Genomic DNA, 23,681 nt, shown 5'->3' with positions numbered 1-23,681 from the left:
AAGGGCAGACATGGCTTATTCGGATATAACTGAATAACTGATGAAGAAAATCACAACGTACATGACTAGAAGAGAAACCTAACACTTGGAAACAGATTAGACAAGACAGTACTACCCCAGTGTTTTTTCCCACCCTCCAAAATTAATCTACTCTGGAAAACTACCAAAAGCTAGTATCTTCAGACTTCCATCAAAATAATCTGCAACTAGAACCCAGTCATCAAGTACCACCCTTCTAATCAATATAAAATATAAAATTAATAGGCTGGGAGTGAGCAGGGTAATGAGTAAACAATGCATGGATAAGAAAGGTCTTTTTCAAACTCTAGATACTACATCGCAAGAACCAAGGAAGAACATTTGGAAATTAAAAAAAGAAAACACAAATTTGAAGACAGAAAATAAAGTCTCTCTCCAAGTTTAAACAAAAAGGAATGAGGGTAAACAAAGAATCATACAGAAGGCCTAAGAATGGATGGGAGTTTAGTAGGAGGCTTAAACCTCCCAAGAAAACACCTGAGTCTCGAGACTAGACCCACAGTCCACCCAGGGTCCAGAAGACTGCAAGACATAAAAACTCCAGAACAGCATCAATAAAGCAATCTTAGAAGCTACTGGAGGATACACGACGGCAAAACAGGTAGAAGGGGAAACCTGCCCTGTCATGCAACTGAATCTTGCCAAGACAGTTAAAGGGGTTCTAAGCATTAGTCCCCAAATGCTCTAGTGTAACCACTACATGCAATAAATTATCCTCCCCCAAGAATCTCAAATATGTTATGTACTATTTTGGATAAACTGAAAAGATAGCCAGAGAAAGCATTTTCTGTTCCGGTTCACACAGGAGAAGCCAGGCTGAGAAGGCCGCTGCAGGGTATTTGACATGCCAGATTTTCTTTGGGAGTGAAAGGCTAGGTTGGGTGGTAGGAAGGTCTGAACATTTGATTCTGTGAATGTATTTCTTTAACAAAGTATAAAGAGGATAATAGAAAGAGAAACAGGGCTCCTTTATTAAAATACTGAGTTTATTTCACATGTGTATTGTCTCCCCACCATTCCATCTGTCTGACCACCACTGCTACTGTTCCTATCGTAACATTCCATACATACTTACAACCAAGCGAAGGGTGGAGTTCCATCTTTAAAAACTAAACAGGCATTTTGGACAACACATTCTTGGCAATGGAACGTGGACAACATTTATCAGACACGGTAGGGAAAGTTCTCACTCTGCATTATAAAAAGGACAGCCAGATATCAACTGTTACAGAAATGAAATAAGACGGAAAATTTTTAACAAACTGTTTAAACTATTTTCTTAAAGAGACTTCCTCCACTGCCAGAGATCTTGAATAGCCTGGAAAAAAAAAAAAAGAAATGTGGTTGAAAAACCACAACACTTCATAGACACCAATAAATTAAACCTCGTCTCTTTGTACAATTCAAAATAACTATTTTTCATTCCACCACCAAAAAGGTTCACTCTAGTTAATTAATAACTGATTTCAAGGAAACTTGTAATTTAATTTCAAATACTTCAATTTGAACATAAAATCGCATGATTCTTGTAGGCAAAGTCACTTTCATACTAATATACACTTAACAGCTTAGACATTTAGCTAAGGAAATCAAGACTAGTTTGGTCAATGTTGCCTCAATGCCACCTTCTGTAGGGCCAAATTCAGAGAAAAACATGCACCCGTACATGGGACACATACTAAAAAATTACATTTACCTGAAATAAGCTATGTAAATATACCAGTTATAGCCTCCTTTATCTCTCTTTAATTATATTTCCATGATATCTTAACAGTTCCTTGTTTTTACACAATTTGCTTACAAATTCCTTAGTTAGGCTTTTATCTTGGTACACTGGAAGTTTCTAGAGTGGTCACATCCAATTTTATTAATGAGAAGGCATATGAGGCAGTATATATAACATGTTCTGCCTTATTAGTTACTCAGACAAGCTCTTCCAGTTTAAACACATAAAGCCATCTTTCATGACTTGTCTTTCCATTCCTGAAAACTAATACTGCAGTGCTTCAAATCAACAGGAACTGAATATCATGTCATTCTCTAATCATTAAGTTAAATACAAGTATCGAACTATTTCATAGTATTTGAAAAAGTCAAAAGGTTATCAGATGTTCCTTGACCTGCTTTATAGAGAATACTGACCTCAGAATAATTCATGCTTCAACTTTGACCAAATACTGTTTACACCTTTATACAAACATTCAGCAAATCTTTTATCTGCAATTATTTCCTCAAAAGGTAGTACATTTTCTTAAGTCTAATTCAAGAGTTTCTGCAAAAGGTTGCTATTTCTCAGGTCCCATCTAGATTTTATTAGCTTAATTCTCACAAGCAACTTGAAAGAAAAAACTGCACAAGCAATGTAAGGTATTTTATACACTGTGATTATTCATATCTGCAACTATGCAATAAAAATGTGATGCCATCAGTGTTTTGGTAATTTCCATTAATAGTGAAGTGAGTTATCATATTTTTCATTATTACAGGAATTTCATCTTGGCACTTCAAAATATGCTTTCAGTTTTGAAGTCAGAAAATCCTTCTGATAGCAGTGAGTTCAGTCATTTCAGCTACAAGACTGGTATTATACTATTTGGAAGGCCTTTGCAATTTCAACTCTTATCTTCATGTGCATTTTTCTTAATCAAAAATTATATTTCACCACCTCCTTTGGTATTAGCTTAAATTATGTATTTCTTATGCTTACCAGTTACAGATGGTAATTTATATATCTCACTTGCCATGATTTTCAACACTGAATTAATAATTATCTACTGCACCATTTTAAAAGGGCTTTTATTTTTACTAAAATGCCCGCTATTCAGAAAATTCACAGAATATACACTGGCATTCTGGAATTCAAATATACATAAAGACAGAATAGCAACCAAAAGAATCAAAAAGATTCAATCTGATCATCTCAAGGCCATGGCAATGAAGGCTGAACTCACGTAAAGAATATTAAATCACTGAAAGGCTTTCAAACCTGAGAAAAAGTGTTGCCATTAAGTGATCTAAGTACTAAATACTGTGGCAGAAAAAGAGCTCTAATAACAAATTTCTTAATTTACTGAAGAAAGCTGAACACAGGAGATTGAGGGAGTCCTGACAAAAACAACACAGAACCATGTCCTGTATGTACACAATGCCTAGCAACCTTGTCTAACAGCTTTTACATTTTCCTTTACAACCTGAGTCGTCAACCAGAAGACACTAAAAATAAATGCATGATTTTTCTTTTACTGACAAAATACCTTCATATTAAGAAATACAAAATCTAAATCAATATATTGAGTACAATTTGGCTTCCTGCTTCCAGATTTTACACTTAGGTCTATTTCAGCAACATGTACTTCCCATAACATCTATGGAGAAAATCATCTCTGCCAACTCGTAAGAAAGCAAAAAGACCAGACTGCCCCAAGAAGCCAAATGGAGCAGCAAGGAAAACCACAGCTCATTTCCTTAGCCAACATAGTACCAAAAGCAAACTGAGTTCAGTAACCAAGAAATAATTTACCAACTATATAAAAGCTGGGAAAAATGTACTAAAAAAGTTATCTTCTCAGTTTTTGCCAACTAAATTCTTAAGAGTTTCCATGTATTTAATCTGAAGTATTGTCTGTGGTTAGGAACCTTTTAAAAGAAGCCAATACCTAAAGAGACTAAACAACCATAATAAATCACAATAAAAATTCTGGATTTGGTCATGTCTCCAGAAAGTTCAGTTACCTCCTGGTCAGTCATCCGGAAACAATTCTTCACATAATTGATAAACTTGGCTTCCACTTTGGGAAGGGAACCACCCTATGGAGACAAAAGCATTAAGGCTAAGTATAGAAGCATTTTTTGAGGGAGATCATTATGAAATTCCTCAAAGATTTGCGTGCTATTTATTACATGGGATTATTTGTGATCATTCCTTGTCCTTTCAAATCTTTTAATACCGAATAAATCCTTTTTTAAAAAAGCCTAGAAAGACACTTGCAGAGCGTATTAGGACCTAGGTCTTCCATACAGAATAAGTTTCTGACTTCCACCCACCCACTCCCAGCCACTCTAAAAAACATATAGCCCCTTTGAGTATCATATACACAAGTGACAAAAACTGTTAACCTGAAATCTTCTATGCATTTTAGGAAGATAAAGGAATTTCAGGTGTGGTGAATTCTAAACTGCCTTATCACTTATAAAATAAACCTCACTTTAATTTACACTTTTAAATTACTGCCACATCTGTTATTTGATTCAAATATTTATTGAGCAGCTAGGGAAATACATGGTCAGAGGTGAGGCAACTGCACAAATAGAAAGCAAAGTATAAGGTTCACTGAATCACAGCAGGCAAAGTGTTTTAGGAGATCAATTGATTGCTTCCAGCCTGGAAGGGGTGTTGGAAGGGGTGTGGGTGGGCGGCCAATCAGGAAAGGGGATTGAGATTAAAATAGAAGACTTCAGTCTGGATTGTTGATGATACTCAGTTTGGACTATATGTGTCTCTCCTTTTCCTCTCCCCATCTTTGGGCTTAATTTATCAGTAGTGCCCAGGGCTGTTCAATGCGCCTGCAATTAAATCAAGGAGATAGGACCATATTAAAATTGAGGGGGAGGATATCTAAATTGTCAGTCTAGCACTGTATGCAAAGGATAAAAACACAGCAGTGATACCAGGAAGGCTAAAAGGTTTACAGCAGTACTGAAACAAAGTCAAGAAATACATTTTGGTTCTAAAATGTTAGTTTTCCAACTGACTCATAACTGCATAAGGAAAGGAAATCTACTGAAGCCTTGCAGAACCTAGAAGGCATAGAGAAATTAAGGGAAAAGGAGTCATTAACTTTTCCTCTCAATTCTACATTTATTTTCAATAAATGTGGTCTAAGAATATTAATATTGTTCATAGAATTTTAAAGGTTCCTCTCAAATATGTTTCAAGGCATTTAAATCAATTATGCCATACTCCAGAGTTCACTAAAGTCCATGAAATGTAGATTCGCCCAACTCCAAATCAAGCAAGTAGAACAAAAGCTAATCTTTTTCTCACATGTGGCCACTATTTAAGACAAAAGATAACTAAATGTAAACATGTTTGTCATTCAAATATTCAAGTATCACATGTACTGACTGGTGATACCTTGGTGAAAAAGGCAAAAAGAAATAATTCATTTGTTGAAGAATGTTTCTGACTAGTCAAAAGTGAGTAATTGAAAAAAAAAAAACCAGTAACAACCAGACTACATTCCCAGCTGTTTGCAATTTTAGAAGACTCATACGCCCTCTGCTGGTACTGTGGCATCTTATGAACAGAACAGGCAATGGGACATGGTCTAATTTAACATCTAAAGTCAGAATATATCTTACAATCAACTTACTTGTATTCCTTTTATAATGGAAAATAAAACATATGTAAATTTAAATATACAAAAAAAAAAAATCACCAGAGATTATAAACTAGTAAGCCATTTTTGAGAAAATTTCACACCACAAAAGGGCAGGTATATTAGGATTAAAAAATGAGAAACAGTCGTGTTCCAATCCCCAGAAAGTTTAAGGAATATTATTTTACTCACTTTTTCTATACTTGCTTGCATTTTTGCTTTAATGTCTTCTACAGAGCTAGGTCCTTTCGGTGTTTTAGGTGTTTTTTCCTGTTTTTTGAAGGATTCTTGACCCTGGAAGAAAAAGTAAATTTCAACACAGTATCTGGATTTTCTCAATGAATAAAATTCTAAAATCCTTTACTGTAAAAAAGTGTGTATACACCAGAGTTGAGTTACTAGTATAAATTATTTCATCTGAACAATTTTTTTGCCCTTAAATTATTCCTTACGAAACGAATAAGAAACTAGAAGGCACCCAAGAATGAATAAAAAGTATTACAGTTTTATGTCTGGGGCCCATTCCACAGAACTTAAGAGAAAATCTCCCAATATGCAGCCAGCTGTGAGAAACTGCCTTATGTGATAAATATACCTTTTATAAATAAGCAAGAACCCTTAAAAAACACAGTATCACAGAAATCTTTGTTGGCTTTCTCCCTTCTGAGAAAGCCAGCCGCAATATACAGTTGACCTGTGAATGTCAGCAGATGACCACGGTCAGTAATATGCGTACTGCTAGCTTACTGTCAGCCCTCCCACCCGCGACCCCGCTGCGTCCAGGCTGAACCAACCACGGGTGCACTACTGGAGTGTTTACCACTTAAACCCATGATGAATGGACCCATGCCGTTTAAAACTGTTGTTCAAGGGTCAACTGTCCAGTATAGGATGAATGCCAACAAAATAAGCACATTTTAGCTCTTTTGACACCCTAAAGTCATTCTCCAAAGACCTACCAAATTTTATGAGAGCAGTAGAACCTAACTACTTCAATGAAGCTTGCATCAGTATGTACGTTACCACTTACTTTTGATCTTGGTGTTGACGGTTTTGAGTCTTTTCCATTTTGGTTCGATTTTTGTGCATTTTTGGCTGGAGTATCTCGTACAGACTGCAATTAATTAAATTCATCACATTAATCTTAATCAATGCCCCTCCCTACAGAACAGACTTACTGCAAATTTAAACTGCCCCAAACCATGTAAAAGCAGCAGTCAGGTTAAGATAAAATAATCATTTTCACAAAAGGGCTAATGGAGAGAAGGCTACTACTACACAAAGAAAACAAGTTAATTCTTCACTATTAGGAATGTTTCCAAAACAGCCCTACTCAAGAGCAATTTTAAGTAGGAGATCAGCATCTTCTATGACAACTTTTGATAACCATCAGACAATGGCATCAAAAAATCCCCACCTTTTGTTATTAACTATTTCAAACAATCTTAAATTACTGTATCTTACTTACTTTCTTTACTGGAGCTTTTTCTTCAACTTCCTCATCAAAATCGTCATCATCATCACTACAAATGAAGTAAGTGCTTATTACTTATTCAATGTACTCAACAAATCTAGAAAGCTTATCTAGAAAGTGGATGAACCTACAAGTTTAGTCAATCAAAGCTAATCAAACTTTTGAGGGTTGACAAAAGAACTAAAAGCACAATCCTTAAGGGAAATCCTGTCAAACGCAGCACATGGATGAACCTTACGGACATTACACTCAGTGAGACAGTCAAGACAGTCACAAGACAAAAATACTCTGTGATTCCACTAATTTGAGGTTTACCTAAAGCCATCACTCTACAGAAACCAGAAGATGGGTGGCTGCCAGGGGAAAGGTGGAAATAGGGACTTTTTATTCAGCGGTTACGGTTTTTAGTATTACAAGATGAGCTGAAGCTGTTAAACAAAATGTCATTATGATTAAAACTACTAAACTGCACACTTAAAATAGTTAAGATGGTAGAGTGTTATTTTTTACAACTGAAAATAGATTTTGAAAAATGAAAATAGGGTTAAAGAAATTAAAATAGCAACATCCCACATTCATGGACCAGTAAATACTAAGATGGCAACTCCCCAAATTAATTTACAGATTTAACACAATCCCTAAAAGAATCCTAGGTGGCTTCTCCATAGAAACTGATCTTAAAACTAACATTGAAGCTCAAGGAAGCCAAAATGAACCTGAGAAAGAACAATGTTGGAGCATTCATGTTAAGTAATTACAAACTAAGGTGTATAAAAACTACAAAGCAACAGAAATCAGAATGTTTTACTAGTGGTAGGACAGACATGGAACTGAAGGGTCCAGACACAAAACTATGTAAGCATAGTAACTATTTTCAAAAAGGGGGGAAGACCAGTCAATGGGGTAAGATCTTTCACAAATGGTGCTAGGACTGCTGGGTGTTCAGTAACTGGCTCCTGTCTCACAAAATTCAAATGGATGAAAGATCAAACAGGAGCCAAAACTATAAAACTGGAATGGTTTCTTAGGTTTGACACCAAAATCACAAATAATAAAATTAACTGGACTTTATGAAAGTAAAAAACTTTTCTGTAAAGGACTGTCACACAGAGAAGACAATACATGGGATGGGAGAAAACATTTGTAAAGTCTAAGGGATTGTTTCCAAAACATACAAAAGTTCTTATAGCTCAATAATATAAAACAAGTACTGGCACAGCTACAAAGGTGAATCTTAAAAATACTGAGGCTCAGTGAAACCAACCAGCAGAAAAGGGCACATATTATGATTCCACTTATATGAAATATCCAAAACAGACCAATCTAAAAAAAAAAAAGTGTATTAGTGATTGACTAGAGCTGGAGAAAATGAGGGGTTATACCTTGGTTTCTTCTGAGGTGATGAAATGTTCTGAAACTGGCTGCCCAACTGGGCATATACCATAAACTACAGAATTGTACACTCTCAATGTGCAAACTAGCGGGTGGGGGGTGGAATCCAATTATTAGAGAAGTCCACAAGTCTGAAACAGGAAATAGTGGAATTGCTTGAAATTTTAATTACCTCACAAACTGAGTATTATATAGTCTCAAAAGTAAGACTACTTTATCTACGTTCAACCAAAGAAACACCTCTTTTCCAATACCAGAGAAAAACATCTGCTGTGTTAACTGCATGAAGTACCATATAATTTACACTAAAAGCATATAAAATCTTTTAAGTGACTTTTATCAGTGATTTTTATCACTTTTGGCCCTAGCACACAAAACCTACACGTGCTACTCCACAATGAAACGTAAGACGACAATGGTTTGTCTACAGCCACTACAGTACTGTAAGCAGCTTCACTTATCAGAACATTGCCTAAGAGAACAGGTGGAGACGGCGTGTTTTCTGGAGAACCCCACTTTTCCCGTTGCCACCTCAATGCAGAACCAGAACAGTCTCCACCACCCGCTCACTTGACCTGGCTCCTGTGGGAAAACCCAGAACTTGGAAGGAAGTACAGCCCAAGGAGCATCAGGACCCAGCCCTAAGCACGGGCCACTTGGAGAATGGCCACTCTTGCCCAACAGGGGCCCAGGTCAACCAGGCTTGAGTACCTAACACTTTCCGGGCCCCAAAAACTGTCCTTAGAGTAGTGTTACCTGTTACAGTTCCCTGGGCCCCTCAGAGTAACAACAGTCTACCAAGGCTGCATTTGTAAACCGTAACTTTTAAACTTTTTATACTGGAATATAGTTAACAGTGTTGTGTTGGCCATATTAAACTTTTAATGTACTAAATGGTCTTCAGCTTTTCTTGCTTACATCAACAGCAAGTCAACCAACCCCACACCATACCCTTTCCACCCCCAAAACAGGACCCAATGATCACTGTCTCCTAACCAACAGAATCGGAAACTTGGTACCCTCAATGGATCTATTAACTGCCTCTACTTACTCATGTATCTGACTATATACTTTTCTCCCTTTTACTAAAAATCTTCCTGATTTGGACCTGGTTACCATCTACACTATTCATTCCTCCCTGATCAACTAACTAAGGAAAACTTAAAGGAGACATGGAAGACAAGAAGACCAACTACTTACATGGTAGTTGCATCAGGAATGACCCCTTTTAAAGACAGAAAGCCCAAGAATAATCAAGTAACAACAAACACCAACTATACTGTGTTTGTTGTGTGATATGCAGGTAACTTAGAACTTAAACATTTAATTTAAAATTTCCTATTTTCTGCTTTCATTATCATGCTCAAAGACCTTTTTAAATAACTACCAGCTTGGCTAGTTGAGGTTACTGAAAATCTGATTTGCAGATTTAATTTTTCATTAGCGCATGTTCTCTCAGAGTCTGTCTTAGATTCCAATTTCAGTTGGTTTCAGTATATATGCACCAACATGAGAACTCAAGAACAAAGCTGACAGGCAATTAAACATCCAATAGTAACATGTTTTTATATTGCTATTAGGAAAGACTGATTATGACTAGCATTTTATTCCATAGCATGTTTGTAACTTTACCATAGTCCAACCTAGTTAACAAACATATCAAATCTTGTTTACAATCATTAAACTCTCCAATAAAACCCTTCTCCCTTTTAGAATCTAATTCCCTCCTAAGGACCAGACAACCATGGGCCAAAATACTTTATGGAGAAAAAAATCATCATGTGACAACTTACAAAATGTATACAGCTGGAGCTATTCAGATTCTTTTTAGGCCTAACCCATTTATTACTGTACAGTAATAAAATACAGCAGACTCAGCATACAGTAATGTATCCACTAAATCCTCCTCGGGGAAAAAAAAGGAACCGAGTCAAATATATTTAGAAAATGCTACATACCTCATCCTTTAACACAAACTGACAACCACTGACCATTCACCTCTTGTGTAAAACAGTTACTTAATCCCACATGATGATTTTGATAAATGGTTTTCATAACCACTCCCATAGGACTAGGTCAAGTTTCTAAGGGCTTACTACTTACTCTTCATCATCATCATCATCGTCATCGTCATCATCATCTTCATCTTCATCAGCAGCAAGCTTCACTTTTTTCTTTAAAAAACAATTGGACATACACGCATAAGTGTTTATCCAAACTACTGAACTAAAAGCAAGAATACATTATGTGTAGTAAATTACATCCATACCTGGGGAACCTTGCTACCACTTCCAGGGGCAGAACGCTTTCCAGATATACTTAGGAGTTTCACCTCCTCCTCCTCCTCTTCTTCTGACTCTGCATCTTCCTCCACGGCTAAAATAAATTTCTTTTATTAGCCACTACTAAAACTCAACAGCAAGAACTCAGGGAAAAAAAACACTGCTTTTCTAGTTATAAATTACTAGGTTCCCACTTGAACCTATTACAGACAGTAGCACCAGAACTAAACATACTTTATAAAGTCCAAATTGGGAACAAAACAACTGCATTAAAAAGAATAAACAGTGTAACATACCTACTAAGTGCTGCCCACTGATATGCACAGGCCCTGAGCCACACTTCAACCGTAAGACCACAGGTGGTGTAATTTCAAAGCCCCCAAGAGAAACCTAAAAAGAAATTATAAACCATTAAATATTGTGGAAAAAAATAAAACGTTACATGTTTGGTATGAAATCTGTTCGTAACTTTAAAATGTTTCTGAACAAGCAAACCCATCAGCCAAATGAACAAATCAGTGAGCCTGTTTTTTCATGAACAAGCAGCTACCACCATGTTCAAGAGTTATCAGTCACCCCAGTGACAGAAGAATAACCTAAATGATAGCCACCTTAATGCGACAGAATTGGAACAAAACCTAATCAGACAAAATTAGACTAAAAGTCCTAACGCGCCCTTACCGTTGGCTGTACAGACATTTTCAAAGTTGCCAGTGTTACTTTAATTGGACTGCCTTCATAATTCATCGCCTCTGCTTCAACAACGTGTAACTCATCCTTTGCTCCAGCCCCTAAACTGACCTGTAAAGAGAAAAACAGAGCTTCAACTTTCTCTAAGCCCCTCAAGCTAGTTGTTTTTAAAAGCAGACAATTACAACCTTTCATTATTACCACTGACCAGAGAAACTGACTTGGGCACAATGCTGTCTTCAAGTTTTATGTGACTAAGATTCAGTAAATCTAAACAGAAAAACACATTTGATAACACAGATGTTTATGTCATCACATATGCAAAGCATAAGTCACCTAACATTTACTAGACACTGACAAGTTAGGTTGTAGGCTGTCTGTGGGGAACACAGTAATATCTGTATCTATCACTCTCTTAAAAGGCTTTTTAATCCAACTGAAGAAGCGAAGTACACAAATAAGCAGAGCTCAAGAGTGTGACTGGACTTTACAATTGCCAAGTAAGTGGTAAAGAGGCCAAGTTTCCTGTCACACACATTTAGAAAATCAAGTATGTACAATATCTCAGAAAAACACTATTATAAAGTATTAAGGCACACTTAAGTAATAACAACTAAGAGGCTGAAATCAAGAAAGGTTATGTAATTTATTTTGAAAAGTTTAAGTACCGTTCTTAAAGATAACTGGTGCTCATTTTCATCATTATCCACCTTGAAGTGATAATCTCTGTCAGCCTTTAGTTCACAACCTGTAAATTAAGAACAAAACCAACTGTAACAAGGAGAAAAATAACACTGAAACTTCAGTGTGTGTAACTAAAGAGTTAACTTATAAAGGAATTTTTACTATTCTAGCTACCAAAAGGGAAGAGGTACCACTCCCTGGATTTCTTGAACACAAGTTTATCAACATCAAATAAAATCCATACAGAGCGTTATAAATTCCACTTTCCCCCTACACTATTTAATTCTCAACTACATAGTCTCAGAAATAGGATCAAAAATTTAGTAAAGCTGGAATTGAAACCCATCCTAACACTGCTGATAAAATCCCACTATTTAAAAAAGTTGATTACCTACCAAAATTCCCAAGAAAAGTGCCAACCAAATTTAGAAGTGCCAAGAGTTACACAAACACCTACATCAACAGCTTGTATTTGTAGCAGGAAAACTACAAATGTAGAATTAAACTCCTTATAGGGGTCAACATTCCACTTTTGAGGTGTCAGAAATTATGTACATTAAATTCTGCTTGTAAGTTAAAACATGGAAATATGTTAAGGATATTTCCAATAGAGTTAACATAAAAATTTTGATAGAAATAGATCCGAAAAGCTAGTTTTTCAAAATGCTAGGAATAAAAGACTTAACGTATATAGTGCATGGTACTACTACCATTCATGAATAGGCAGTTATTTGAAATACCATCAGAATTAAATAATTACCATCTAATAGTTACTGGAAGAGATGCCTCAAAGCCTGACACAAGGAAATGGCTTCAACAATTAAGTTCAGTGAGACTGAAAAACCAAGACCCTTAGTGTGGTACACTGTGCATGAGAGGGAAATCCCCAAACCCTTACAGAAGGCTGCCTTCGCTGGTCTCCCTCTACCGCCCCAAATCATTTGTAATGCAATAGTTCTGGAAGCAAGCGTCGTCTAATTTTCCTTAAGCCGCTTCTAAGTTCGGTACCACATCTGTAAAGTGGGCGCGGTGAAATTAGAAAAAGGATTCTCTAAACGAGTACTACCAACATAGATGTTAAGCTCTGAACAAAGACCTCCAGAGTCCTGGCGGTACCAACCACTTCACCTAACATTTCCCGCCCACCAGCCTCAATTAAGCCCTGAGTTCGCCGGGCTCGGGGGCGACAAGACACCAGAAAGCCCCGGATGTAGCTCCCACACCCCCTCCTCCCAACCACGTGGCAACCACGTGCTCCCAGCGGTCGCGGCCTCCTCAAGCCCGGCCGGGCCGCGCCTCCCCTCCCCGTGCAACCGGCCGAGGCACCGGGACCGAGTCTTGGCCCCACAGCTCCTGACCCTGAGGCCCGACGACAACGCCATGCTCAATCCATCTTCTCGTTAGGAAAGGAGGCTCAGGCCTCACACCCCGAAACCACACAACCTCCTGCACCACCAACCCGGAGACCAGCATCAGGCACCCGCCCGGCATCAGAAGCCTACCAACTCACAAAGCCCCCAGAATAACTGTAGCCGGAGTTCTACCATGCCAGCTAACGCCAAACTCTCAACCGGTCGCCCCCAGGTTACTTCAGGCCCTAGGCCCCGACCGCTCATGCCCCAGCCTTCAGGCCGCCCCTCCTTCCCACCCTCTCCGTGCTGCCGGCTCGACTCTCCTGGATCCCCATCCCTCAGGCTGGAGGATCCTGGCAGCTCGCTTCCGACTCCCTCAGACCTCCAGCCTGCTTAGTTTTCTCCGCCAACCCAGGCCTCAACATGATTCCACCCCCCCATCAAAGCCTCCAGGCCCTCCGCGGCCTCGCTCCAACCCCCCAGCAGTTACCGAAAAGATAGTTCTGGGGCCTCAAGGGGCTCATGTCCATGTCCATTGAATCCTCCATGGGTTGGCTGCACGCACTTATGTGGGAGAGAAGCCGGACGGAATTAAACGACTACTATTGGAACCAGCAGCCGCGCAGGACGGAATCACACCAGGGAAAGGACGCGGGCTCCCCGCGTACATATATAGCACCCAGGAGATCTCGCGAGAGTTCCTCAAGTCCCGTTTCCGCGCGCGTGCTCCGATGCACCCGCCCCTCCCGGTCGCTCTCGCGCGCAAGCGCTCTTCAACCTCACTCCTTTCTACCTCGACCCCCACCTCCTCCAGGTACTCCGCGGGCTCCCACCGAGCACGCGCACTTGTACCCCGGCCCCACCCCTCCGCAGCAGCTGCGGCCGGTGCGCAGGCGTGCTTCCGCGGGTAGTGCGCGATCCCCTCCTTCAAGCCTTCCACGTCCTCTCCGGCTCTGGCGCGCGGGCCTTGCGCCAAAAGCCTGCGCAGCCCACCCAGCAAAATGGCGCCGGCAGCGCTGAGCTGTGTTAGGTACTGGAGAGCGAGAAGTATTGGACGGCGAGCTGGTTGTGGGTCGGAGAGCGGCTCCATTCACCTTTCTCCATCCCCTCGTGCCTCGCAGGCCTCCACACAGGCATAACCACTGCGGGTTTCTATTTGACTTGCCTGAAGACCTGGGCTCAGAATTCATTGTTTCCCCAAAGTTAAAGCTTGAGGTTCCACGTACAGTGACCTATGGAATATTATCTGTTGGAGAGAAAAGATGTAGCTGCTGGCCACTCTGATTCAACTGTTATTAATCGCCCTGTCCTTTCTGAAGAAACATCTCCTTAGTTGTTCTTCCTCATTATGTCCTTTGGAGGCAAAAAGGGACAAATCGGTCTATTCCTCACTAGCAGGGCAGGAACCAAGCCTGAGTGATTTCTCCAGATGGAAGGTTTTAAACTGCTATTCCCCGAAGGCTCAGGGTTAAGAATCTGCCTGCAACTCAGGAGACGCCGGTTCGATCCCTGGGTCAGGACGATCCCTTGGCGTAGGAAATGGAAACCCATTCTAGTGCTTTTCTGTGGGAAATCCCAGGGATAAGGGAGCCTGGCGAGCTGCAGTCCAAAGGGTCGCAAAGACTCGGACACGTCGAGTCTGTAAGGTTCTGTGAGATATGGGTGACTATCCCCACTTCTCAAACAAGGAAACCAGCCGGTGCCCAAACAAGTGAGGGTTCTCTAGCTCCAAGTTCAATAGTAACATCCATCTAAAACAGCTCGCAAGATTATATGAGGGTGCATATATGAGACCCTCATTGTATGAGGGTCTGAGGCAGTGCACTTCTTAGAATTTAACATTCCTGAGAAGATTCTGACCTGTAAAGAAGGCATCAGACTTGTAAGAAATGCCTATTAATTAGTCTCTTTGGAAGTAAGCCTGGATATGAGCATCTCAAGCTACGCTTTGACAAACAGGACCACCGCTCCCGTAACCACAGCCCCTGGACACTTGTCTAGGATTCCCCTAGTTATCTTTTTTATGTCAACAGATAATAATAAAGAAGTGCTGTAAGGAATAAAAGCAGTGGCAGTAATTTCCTACCCTCTTTTTTTCTGAATACAATCTACTTGAGATAAACTATGATGCACATAGACCAATTACTAACAGAAGAACATTTCTAAATTTGGAGAAATCAATGCTTACACTATGTGAATGGACTAAGCTGTTCCCCTCCTTTTCCCTGCCCCCACTTGAAGAAAAGTCTTTGCCAGCCTGCTTCTTGGGTCTTTTAAAATGCAGAGTGTGAGCAATCGCTAGAGAAAAAACTGAGAAAGGCTGATAAAAGAGAGGACAGGCCTGTGGCTGAGGAGGATTTAGACGTTTAGAATGAGGACTTCTCAAGAGAGGAGCTACAGGATGGTGGAGAAGGGATTAATGTCTTCTAAGCCTGCGCAAATAAAAGTTGGAACCACTTCGTAATTTCTTTCTGGATTCTGGACCATGATTATTCAATACAACTCTGGACAGAGCCCATACATTTGGGAGCCATAGCTCATGTTATATAAATACATTTTCTCTTTCAATATTGTAGGCACTTAGTCTAGATATGATCTCATGGAATCAACTGAATTTAAAAAAAAAAAAAACACTTTTTGCATTTCTCAGACTTAAAAATGTAATGAATACTCATTATCTTTTAAATAAATTAGAAGTATTTAAACTTAAGCAAGTGAAAAACTAAACTGCCCTTCTCATATCCCCATTCCTAGTCCCTAAGGTTAATCAGTGTTAGTAGTTCAGTGACTGTACTTCCAGACTATATATGGGGAGAAGGGAAGGATTACATAGTTGGGGGGGGGGGGTTGGTATATTTTAACATATATGATCCATATATTGCTCAACTTGGTTTTTTAATATTTATTTTTGGCTGTGCTGGGTCTTTGTAACGGTGCTGACTTTTCTGTCTTGTGGTGAGTGGGAGACACTCTAGTTGAGATGCGTGGTCTTCTCACTGCCGTGACTTCTCTTGTTGCAAGGAGTGAGCTCTTAGGGCACAGGGGCTTCAGTAGTTGCAGCCCGTGGGCTTGGCAGTTTTGGATCCCAGGTTCTAGAACACAGGCTTAATAGGGTGCGTGGGCTTAGTTGCTCCACAGCACATGGGATGTTTGCAGGTGTATTCTTTACCGCTGAGCCACCAGGGGTTTGCCATATATATTCTTATGGTTATCTGAAAAGAACATGGGGTGGATACTGGGGAGGCCACTTCAGAGTACGTCTTGTCTCAATGCGTGTGTGCATGCTAAATTGCTTTAATCGTGTCTGACTCTTTGCAACCCTATGGATCGTTGCCTGCCAGGCTCCTCTGTCCATGGGATTCTCCAGGCAAGAATACTGGAGTGGGTTGCCATGCCCTCCTCCTGGGGATCTTCCCTACCCAGGAACCTGCATCTATTAAGATACACTTATTGTTGGTTGAATCTATTAAATCTAAACAATAACAATAGCAACCAGTTTTTAAGTACTTTCTATGTTCCAATCACCATATTAAACACTTCCTGTGCATCACCTCGTATACTCTTACTACAGTTCTTTGAGGCTGTAACTATTTTAATCTATGTATTCGTTTGTAAGGAGTGCTTTAACAATACAATGCAGACTGGGTGCTTCAACAAGAAAAAGTCAGTGTCTCAAGGTTCTGGAGGCTGAGACCAAGGTGTTAGCAGGGCTGGTCCCTTGGTTTTTATAAGCATCATTCTGATCTCTGCTTTCATCTTCACATGGTATTCTCCCTTTGTATTCTCTCTGTTTCTATGTCCAAATTTCCCCTTTTTAATAAGATTACTGGTTGTGCTGGATTAGAGACCTACCCTACTCTAGTATGACCTCATCTGCAACAATTATATTCCCAAACAAGGTCCCATTCTGAAGTACTGGGGGCTAACACTTGGACATGTGAGTTCTGGGAGGACACAATTCAACTCATAACTCTTCTCATTTTGCAGATGTGAAAACAGGGTGAAATATGTTAAGTAACTTTTCCAAAACCCAAAGCTAATGAAAGGGAGAGAGAAACCTCTGCTTGCCTCCTATGTCTCTGTGTTTACCTCTCCCCTGGACAAATAATCACCACCCAAGAGACTATGCTTTCTATGTAGGAAGTGGGACTGTTTAACTCAGCACGTATTTCTTTATTACATTCACCTGTTAGACATGAAGACAGATGATTTCTTATAAATTCATAGCGTAGAGATACATACAATTGATTTATTGGCATTCACTGCCTCTCTCCCACCTTCCTCCTATGGTCCTAGTCCACCTGCCCAAAGATTTTGAGAAATTTGTCTTTGCACTAAGAAATTTACTTCTTATTGTGTCATTCTGGCATTATCTGAAAACTTAATAAAGATTTGACTTCCCTGGTGGCTCAGATGGTAAAGCATCTGTCTACAATGCGGGAGACCTGGGTTCCATCCCTGGGTTGGGAAGATTCCCCAGAGAAGGAAATGGCAACCCACTCCAGTACTCTTGCCCAGAAAATCCCATGGATGGAGGAGCTTGGTGCAGGCTACTGTCCATGGGATCGCAAAGAGTCAGACACGACTGAGCGACTTTACTTTCATTTATATATTTTGTTGAACTATATTTCATCAAAAAAGACACCATGCAAAAACTGCAATATAAAATTGGAGACTGATCTAGGAATGAGCCTAAACTGCCATCTCTCCCTCTAACTTTCTATTATCAGATATTTTAAATCCATCCTCTCATTATGTCCTTACTTGAAACACCCACCTTTGGAGAGGAGGGGGCAGAGTTTCATCATAGATAATGTAATAACCGCTCCAGGTAGAGGTGACGATAGCACCAAACTGTGCTATGGGTTTCAAGATGTGCTCAAACAGTCCTGAATGGGGAAATTTTGCTGCAGCCGAGGCTCACATGCTTTAGAAGAAGGGACTTTCCTTTCACTGACTGCCACTATTAAACGTTACCATGTTTCATTGTGTTTACATGTGAGTTCCTTGTAGGTAGGGAATTAATTTTAATTTTGTGTGCACCCCCAATCTAATGGCTAAAATGAAGGAAGAGAAGGAAGGACTAGGAAATATTAATGCCGCTACCCTAAGGTTGCCCTAAAGCAGCTCATGATATTTGAGTCCTCTATCTGTTTCCTAGGTATGATTATTTTTTCCTGTTTTTTTTTTTTCCTTTTTCCTGGCATACCATATGACAATAATTAGAATAATTAATAATAACATCCACAAACTAATCCCTTTTCAAGAATGTTGTTGTTGTTGTTGAGTCACTAGTCCTTCCGGTCCAACTCTTATCAGATCTTCCTGTCTCTGATCTTTTAATCCTGTTCCTTCTAGTTCCTGGGCAATCAGCCTGTGAGTATTTGTATTTCCTTGCATGAGACCTTTTTGTTGTCCCCATAAATTGGGTGACTAAAAGCACCATCCAGAGATCTGCCCATTGGGAGGATTCTCCCTCCCCACTGTCTTTCAGGGTCACCTCTGCATGGAGGTGTTGTGTGACAGCCATCCATTTCCAGCTTGCACTAACATGCTGACTTGACCCATCTAGAAACCAACCCAGGGTCTTCTCTCTTAGTCAGCTGGTTTTAGGGAGCCTCCCAAGAAGCCAGTTACAAGCACTGGTGCACTGGAAGTAGGTGATATGGAGTCTGGGCCATCTGCTCAAATAACTTGCTTGTGCGCCTTGAACCCACTCCACCCAATCCTGGATGTATTAACTTTCATTGTGCAGTGAAGTGCGGTGGCTCAGATGATAAAAAATCTGCCTACAGTGCGGGATGCCTGGGTTCAATCCCTGGGTTGGGAAGATCCCCTGGAGGAGGGCATGGCAACCCACTCCACTATTCTTGCCTGGAGAATCCCCATGGACAGTGGAGCCTGGCGGGCTACAGTCCATGGGGTCGCAAAGAGTCAGACACGACTGAATGACTAAGCACACAGCAAGCTGTGTCTCCCAAGTTTTATGATTTAGTGGGTCTCACAGTGATTTGACCCTGCAATCAGATGTTGTTCAGACACTCAGTTGTGTCTGACTCTTTGCAACCCCATGGACTGCAGCACAACAGGCTTCCCTATCCTTCACCATCTTCCCATAATGGGACTTCACCATCATGGGAGTTTGCTTAAACTCATGTCCATTGGGTCAGTGATGCCGCCCAGCCATCTCATCCTCTGTCATCGCCTCTCCTCCTGCCTTCAATCTTTCCCAGCATCAAGGGTTTTCCAATGAGTCAGTTCTTCGCATCAGGTGCCTAAAGTATTGGAGCTTCAGCTTCAGCATCAGTCCTTCCAATGAATATTCAGAACTGATTTCCTTTAGGACCAATTAGTTTGATCTCCTTGCAGTCCAAGGGACTCTCCAGAGTCTTCTCCAACACCACAGTTCAAAAGCATCAATTCTTCAGCCCTTAGCTGTCTTTATAGCCCAACTCTCACATCCATACATGACAACTGGAAAAACCATAGGTTGACTATGTAGACCTTTGTTGGCCAAGTAATGCCTCTGCTTTTTAATACCCTGTCTAGGTTGATCATAGCTTTTCTTCCAAGGAATAAGCGTCTTTTAATTTCATGGCTACTGTCACCATCTGCAGTGATATTGGAGCCCAAGAAAAGAAAGTCTGTCACTGTTTCCATTGTTTCCCCATCTATTTGCCGCCATGATGGTGAAAAAGGATAGTGAAAAAGCTGGCTTAAAACTCAACATTCAGATACTCAGTCTTTACCAGGACACAGTAACACTGCAGATGCCATTCTTTGAGTGGTTCTCTACTGCAGACTGCTTGCCCTTGCTCCAGCACCCTAGGGGTCTGCACCGTGGTTCTCCCATAAAGCTTGTCAGAAACTTCTCATCTGTACCACAGATGATACTCCAGGCTTAGTGCCCATTCGGATAATTCCATCCACCTTGCCTTTGCATCACCACCTGGGCCAGGAGAAGAGCCAGTCCTGAGTTTCTTAGTGATTACAATGTCTCCCTTCCTAATACATCTGTATCACTTAATGACAGGAAGAACCTCTGCCCTCCCTTTCATCTGATCATCTGGTGTCTTACATAATGAGTTTTGCTATCTCTTCCTCAGTATCATCCTTTAACACAACTGCATTTATGTAAGCCATAATTTTTTCCCCCAAAGTTTCAGGAGTCACCCCAGCTGGAGCTGCTCCAGACACCTTGCTGAGGTACTGATTCCTAGGCTGTGAAAAGATCCTCTTTATCAACAAACTTTATATTCACCTCTCATTCCTTAAAATCCATTGTCAGTGCATTTTTCTTCCCAGTTCTAGGCCATGTAACTTCTTCAGGGAATAATCCCTTTCCTTTCCTATCAGATCTGGACCATGCTGTGACTTGACTCTAGTCACTGGTCTAATAGCCAGTGGGGGAGCTGGGGACAGATGTTGGGGAGGGCAAGTATCACCTTGAAAGGCATCCACCTTGGTCAGAACCTATGTAATCTTCAGGCAAGGGGATTCCAGCGAGGGGCAGTGGACTACTCCTGCACACCCATGGCTTCAGAGGAAGCTGGAGTTCCTATGAGGTCAAACATAGTCTCCTCAGATATCACCACTTCAGGTCTTGGAGGCCCATTTTTTCCCTCTCATGACTCAAGAGATTTAGAGAGTCTACAAATATAGGCTCCTCATAGTTCTGTTACTACTAAGGCCTAGACCCAGTTTTTTTTAGCATGGTATGCCCATGGTTGAAGTTGCATTTAAACCTCACCATGAAGGCTTCTGGCTCTCCCCATGTCCTTAATTGGTAACTGGCCAACCTGAGGTTGTCATTTTCTTCCTTCAGAGTGCATAACTGGCATAGACATATTCATCAGCTGACAGAGTTCACTGATTGGTTCTCTAACCTGTGGAACGAAAGCTATTATGGGAGAAAAAGCCAAGTGGAAGTCACCAAAACTGCCTCTACTTAGGGTGACCTATAAAAATAGTAAACCAAAAGCAAAACCACATTCCTGGAGGGATTGTCGAGATTAGTGCCACTATCAAGGACTTGGAAGAAGATGAAGAGGTGGTGATTCCTACCCCATCCCCCTTCATCTTGCCTTTTGGGACTTGCAGAAGACAGATGGGTCTTGGACAATGACAGTGGGTTATCATAAACTTATTCAGTAGTGACTTCTATTGCATTACTATTCCAGATAGAGTTTAATTCTAGGGTAAATCAACACAGCCCCAGGACCTGCTATTAAGCTGTTGATCCACAGAATGCTTCTTCCTCCCCATGTCTATTAATCAGGATCATCAGACACAGTTTATTTTCAGCTGATAAGGCACCTTCAGTGTCCTGCCTCAGGGCTATATCAACTTTCAGGACCTCTGTCATGATCTAGTCTGAAAGGACCTTGATTACCTTTCCACAGGATATTAAGCTGATTTGTTACATTGGTGATATCATGCTAACTGAGTCTGGTGAATAGGAAATAGAAACTACTGTAGATATGTGAAATTTTTAGGGGTCCAGTGGTCTGGGACATCTTGATATGTACATTCCAGGATGAAAGACACGTTTCAGTCCCTTTCTACCATTCAGAAAGAAGCACAGTGCTTAGTGAGCCTCTTTGGATCTGGGAGGCAAGGTATATCTCCTTTGGCCATGAGTTACCAGTTAACTCTAGCAACTAGTGTTCTAACTTATTTACTGAGTGACCCAAAAGGCTACCAGGTTTCAGTAGGTCCTGGAAAAGTGAAAGCTCTGTAGGAAGTCCAGGTTACAACACTGTTCCACCATTTGGGCCATGTGACCCAGAAGATCCAGTGGGTCTTGACGTGTCTGTGGAACATAGGGATCTATGTGGAGACTTTGGCAGGCCCCCACAGATGATTCTCTGCTCAGACAAATAGGATCTAAGTTGTATCATCCTCTGCTGATATAACTCCTCGTGAGTCTCCTTTTGATATGACTCCTTTTCAGTCTCCCTCTGAGATGACTTCCTAATGGACGCAGGTGGTAACTGCACGCCTGACTATGGGTCATCAAGTTACTGTGTGAATTGAGCTGCCATCGTGAGCTGAATGTTGTCCTGCTCATCCAGTGATAAAGTTAGGCATGCACAGCAGCACTTTGTTTTCAGGTGGAAGTGATCTATATATGAAATTAGGTTCAGATAAATCCAGAAGACACAAGTAAGTCTCTTGGGCAAGGGGCTTGGGTGCCTATGGTCCCTAACGCCACTTTCTTGTTCCTTTCTTTCAATCTGCTTTATGCACACTATATTTCTGAAGAAGACCACAGTCATATCTCTTGCCCCATCTGTTCTTCTATAACCTTGACACTCCCTCATGAAGAAGCAGAATCTATGTACTCTGCCCCTTTTTGAACCTTGAGCAATAGAGTAAGGCAGAGTGATGTTATGTGACTTCCAAGGCTCTTGAGGCCCTCACTCTTGGAACCTGCCACCTTACTTTGGGAAAGCTCAGGGGCCTGTGGAATGGCCTACACGGAGAAGAGCAGAGAACTGGGTATGCTCCAGCCAACAGCCAGCACCAATGCCAGCCATGTGAATGAGCCAAACTGAAAGTTCCTCCTCCAGGCCCCAGTCAAGTTTCCCAACTGACTCTTCCAACATGAGATGAGCCATTGTTACTGAGCCTGGCCCAAAGAGTAAATCATGAGCAAAATAAAGCTATTGTTATTCTAAGCCATGAAGTTTTGGTGTGGTTAGTTACATAGCAATAGATAACCGCTCTACTCATCCATGGCCCTGAAAGGTCGCAGAGAAGAGACATCCTCTCAGCACGCAGAAGTCTAAGTAGTGTACCTGGTTGTACATTCTGCCTAGAAAAAGAAATGGTCAGGAGTACAGACCTGCAATGATTCGTGATTTGGACTTGGAGTGGGGGCAACTAGAAAATTGGTGCTAAGGAAATCTGAGGAATAGATATGTGGTCAGCCCTCTCTGAACGGGCACAGGATATGACGATAATTGTATTTTAGGTGAATACTTACTACCGAGCAATCTAAGGAAGAAAGAATCTTAATTATCATATGAGTCTGCCAAAGTCAGTCAGCCTCTTTCTCCAGTGACCCCATCCCTGCCGAAAAAGCTCATTAAAAAAACAAAGAAGGCCAAACTGGCAGAAACAGAGGCTGTGCATGGGCTTGGCAACATGGAATTCTATAGCCCAAACTGCCAATAGCAAAGATCAGCAATGAGCTTCTTACAACTTATTCCCTAGAGGAATGAACAAGACATATGATGTTAGAAATAATTTACATTGTTTTTATGGGTCACTCCATATTGCAAGGGAAAGCACTTTTTTCTCACTGGACTGGACTCTTAACTTTGTATGTAGATTTGCCTTCCTTGCCCACAATGCTTCCGCCCCAATCAAACTAGGACTTGCCCCA

At 40.8% G+C, this 23,681-nt stretch overlaps 1 protein-coding gene across 2 annotated transcripts; it reads right to left on the bottom strand.

The window, feature by feature from the left end:
- Positions 1 to 1,004: 1,004 nt before the first annotated feature.
- Positions 1,005 to 13,949, bottom strand: NPM1 (nucleophosmin 1). Of its 2 annotated transcripts, XM_025270842.2 has the most exons (11): positions 13,782 to 13,949; positions 11,924 to 12,003; positions 11,247 to 11,366; positions 10,862 to 10,955; positions 10,553 to 10,659; positions 10,387 to 10,457; positions 6,886 to 6,940; positions 6,448 to 6,531; positions 5,610 to 5,711; positions 3,772 to 3,846; positions 1,005 to 1,357 (listed from the first exon to the last, which is right to left on the bottom strand). In XM_025270842.2, exons 1-11 carry the CDS (start codon positions 13,837 to 13,839, stop codon positions 1,319 to 1,321), a joined length of 885 nt encoding a protein of 294 aa, XP_025126627.1. In that variant the 5' UTR covers positions 13,840 to 13,949; the 3' UTR covers positions 1,005 to 1,318. The 2 variants fall into 2 exon arrangements, with proteins under 2 accessions (XP_025126627.1, XP_025126628.1); XM_025270843.2 differs by lacking the exons at positions 1,005 to 1,357; positions 3,772 to 3,846 and adding an exon at positions 4,282 to 4,602.
- Between the last annotated feature and the right edge of the window lie 9,732 nt (positions 13,950 to 23,681).

The sequence above is a fragment of the Bubalus bubalis genome, chromosome 19, assembly GCF_019923935.1.
Source record: "Bubalus bubalis isolate 160015118507 breed Murrah chromosome 19, NDDB_SH_1, whole genome shotgun sequence".
Taxonomy (NCBI): domain Eukaryota; kingdom Metazoa; phylum Chordata; class Mammalia; order Artiodactyla; family Bovidae; genus Bubalus; species Bubalus bubalis.
The sequence above is the reverse complement of the archived record's forward strand: the minus strand, read 5'-3'. Positions and strand labels throughout refer to the sequence as shown.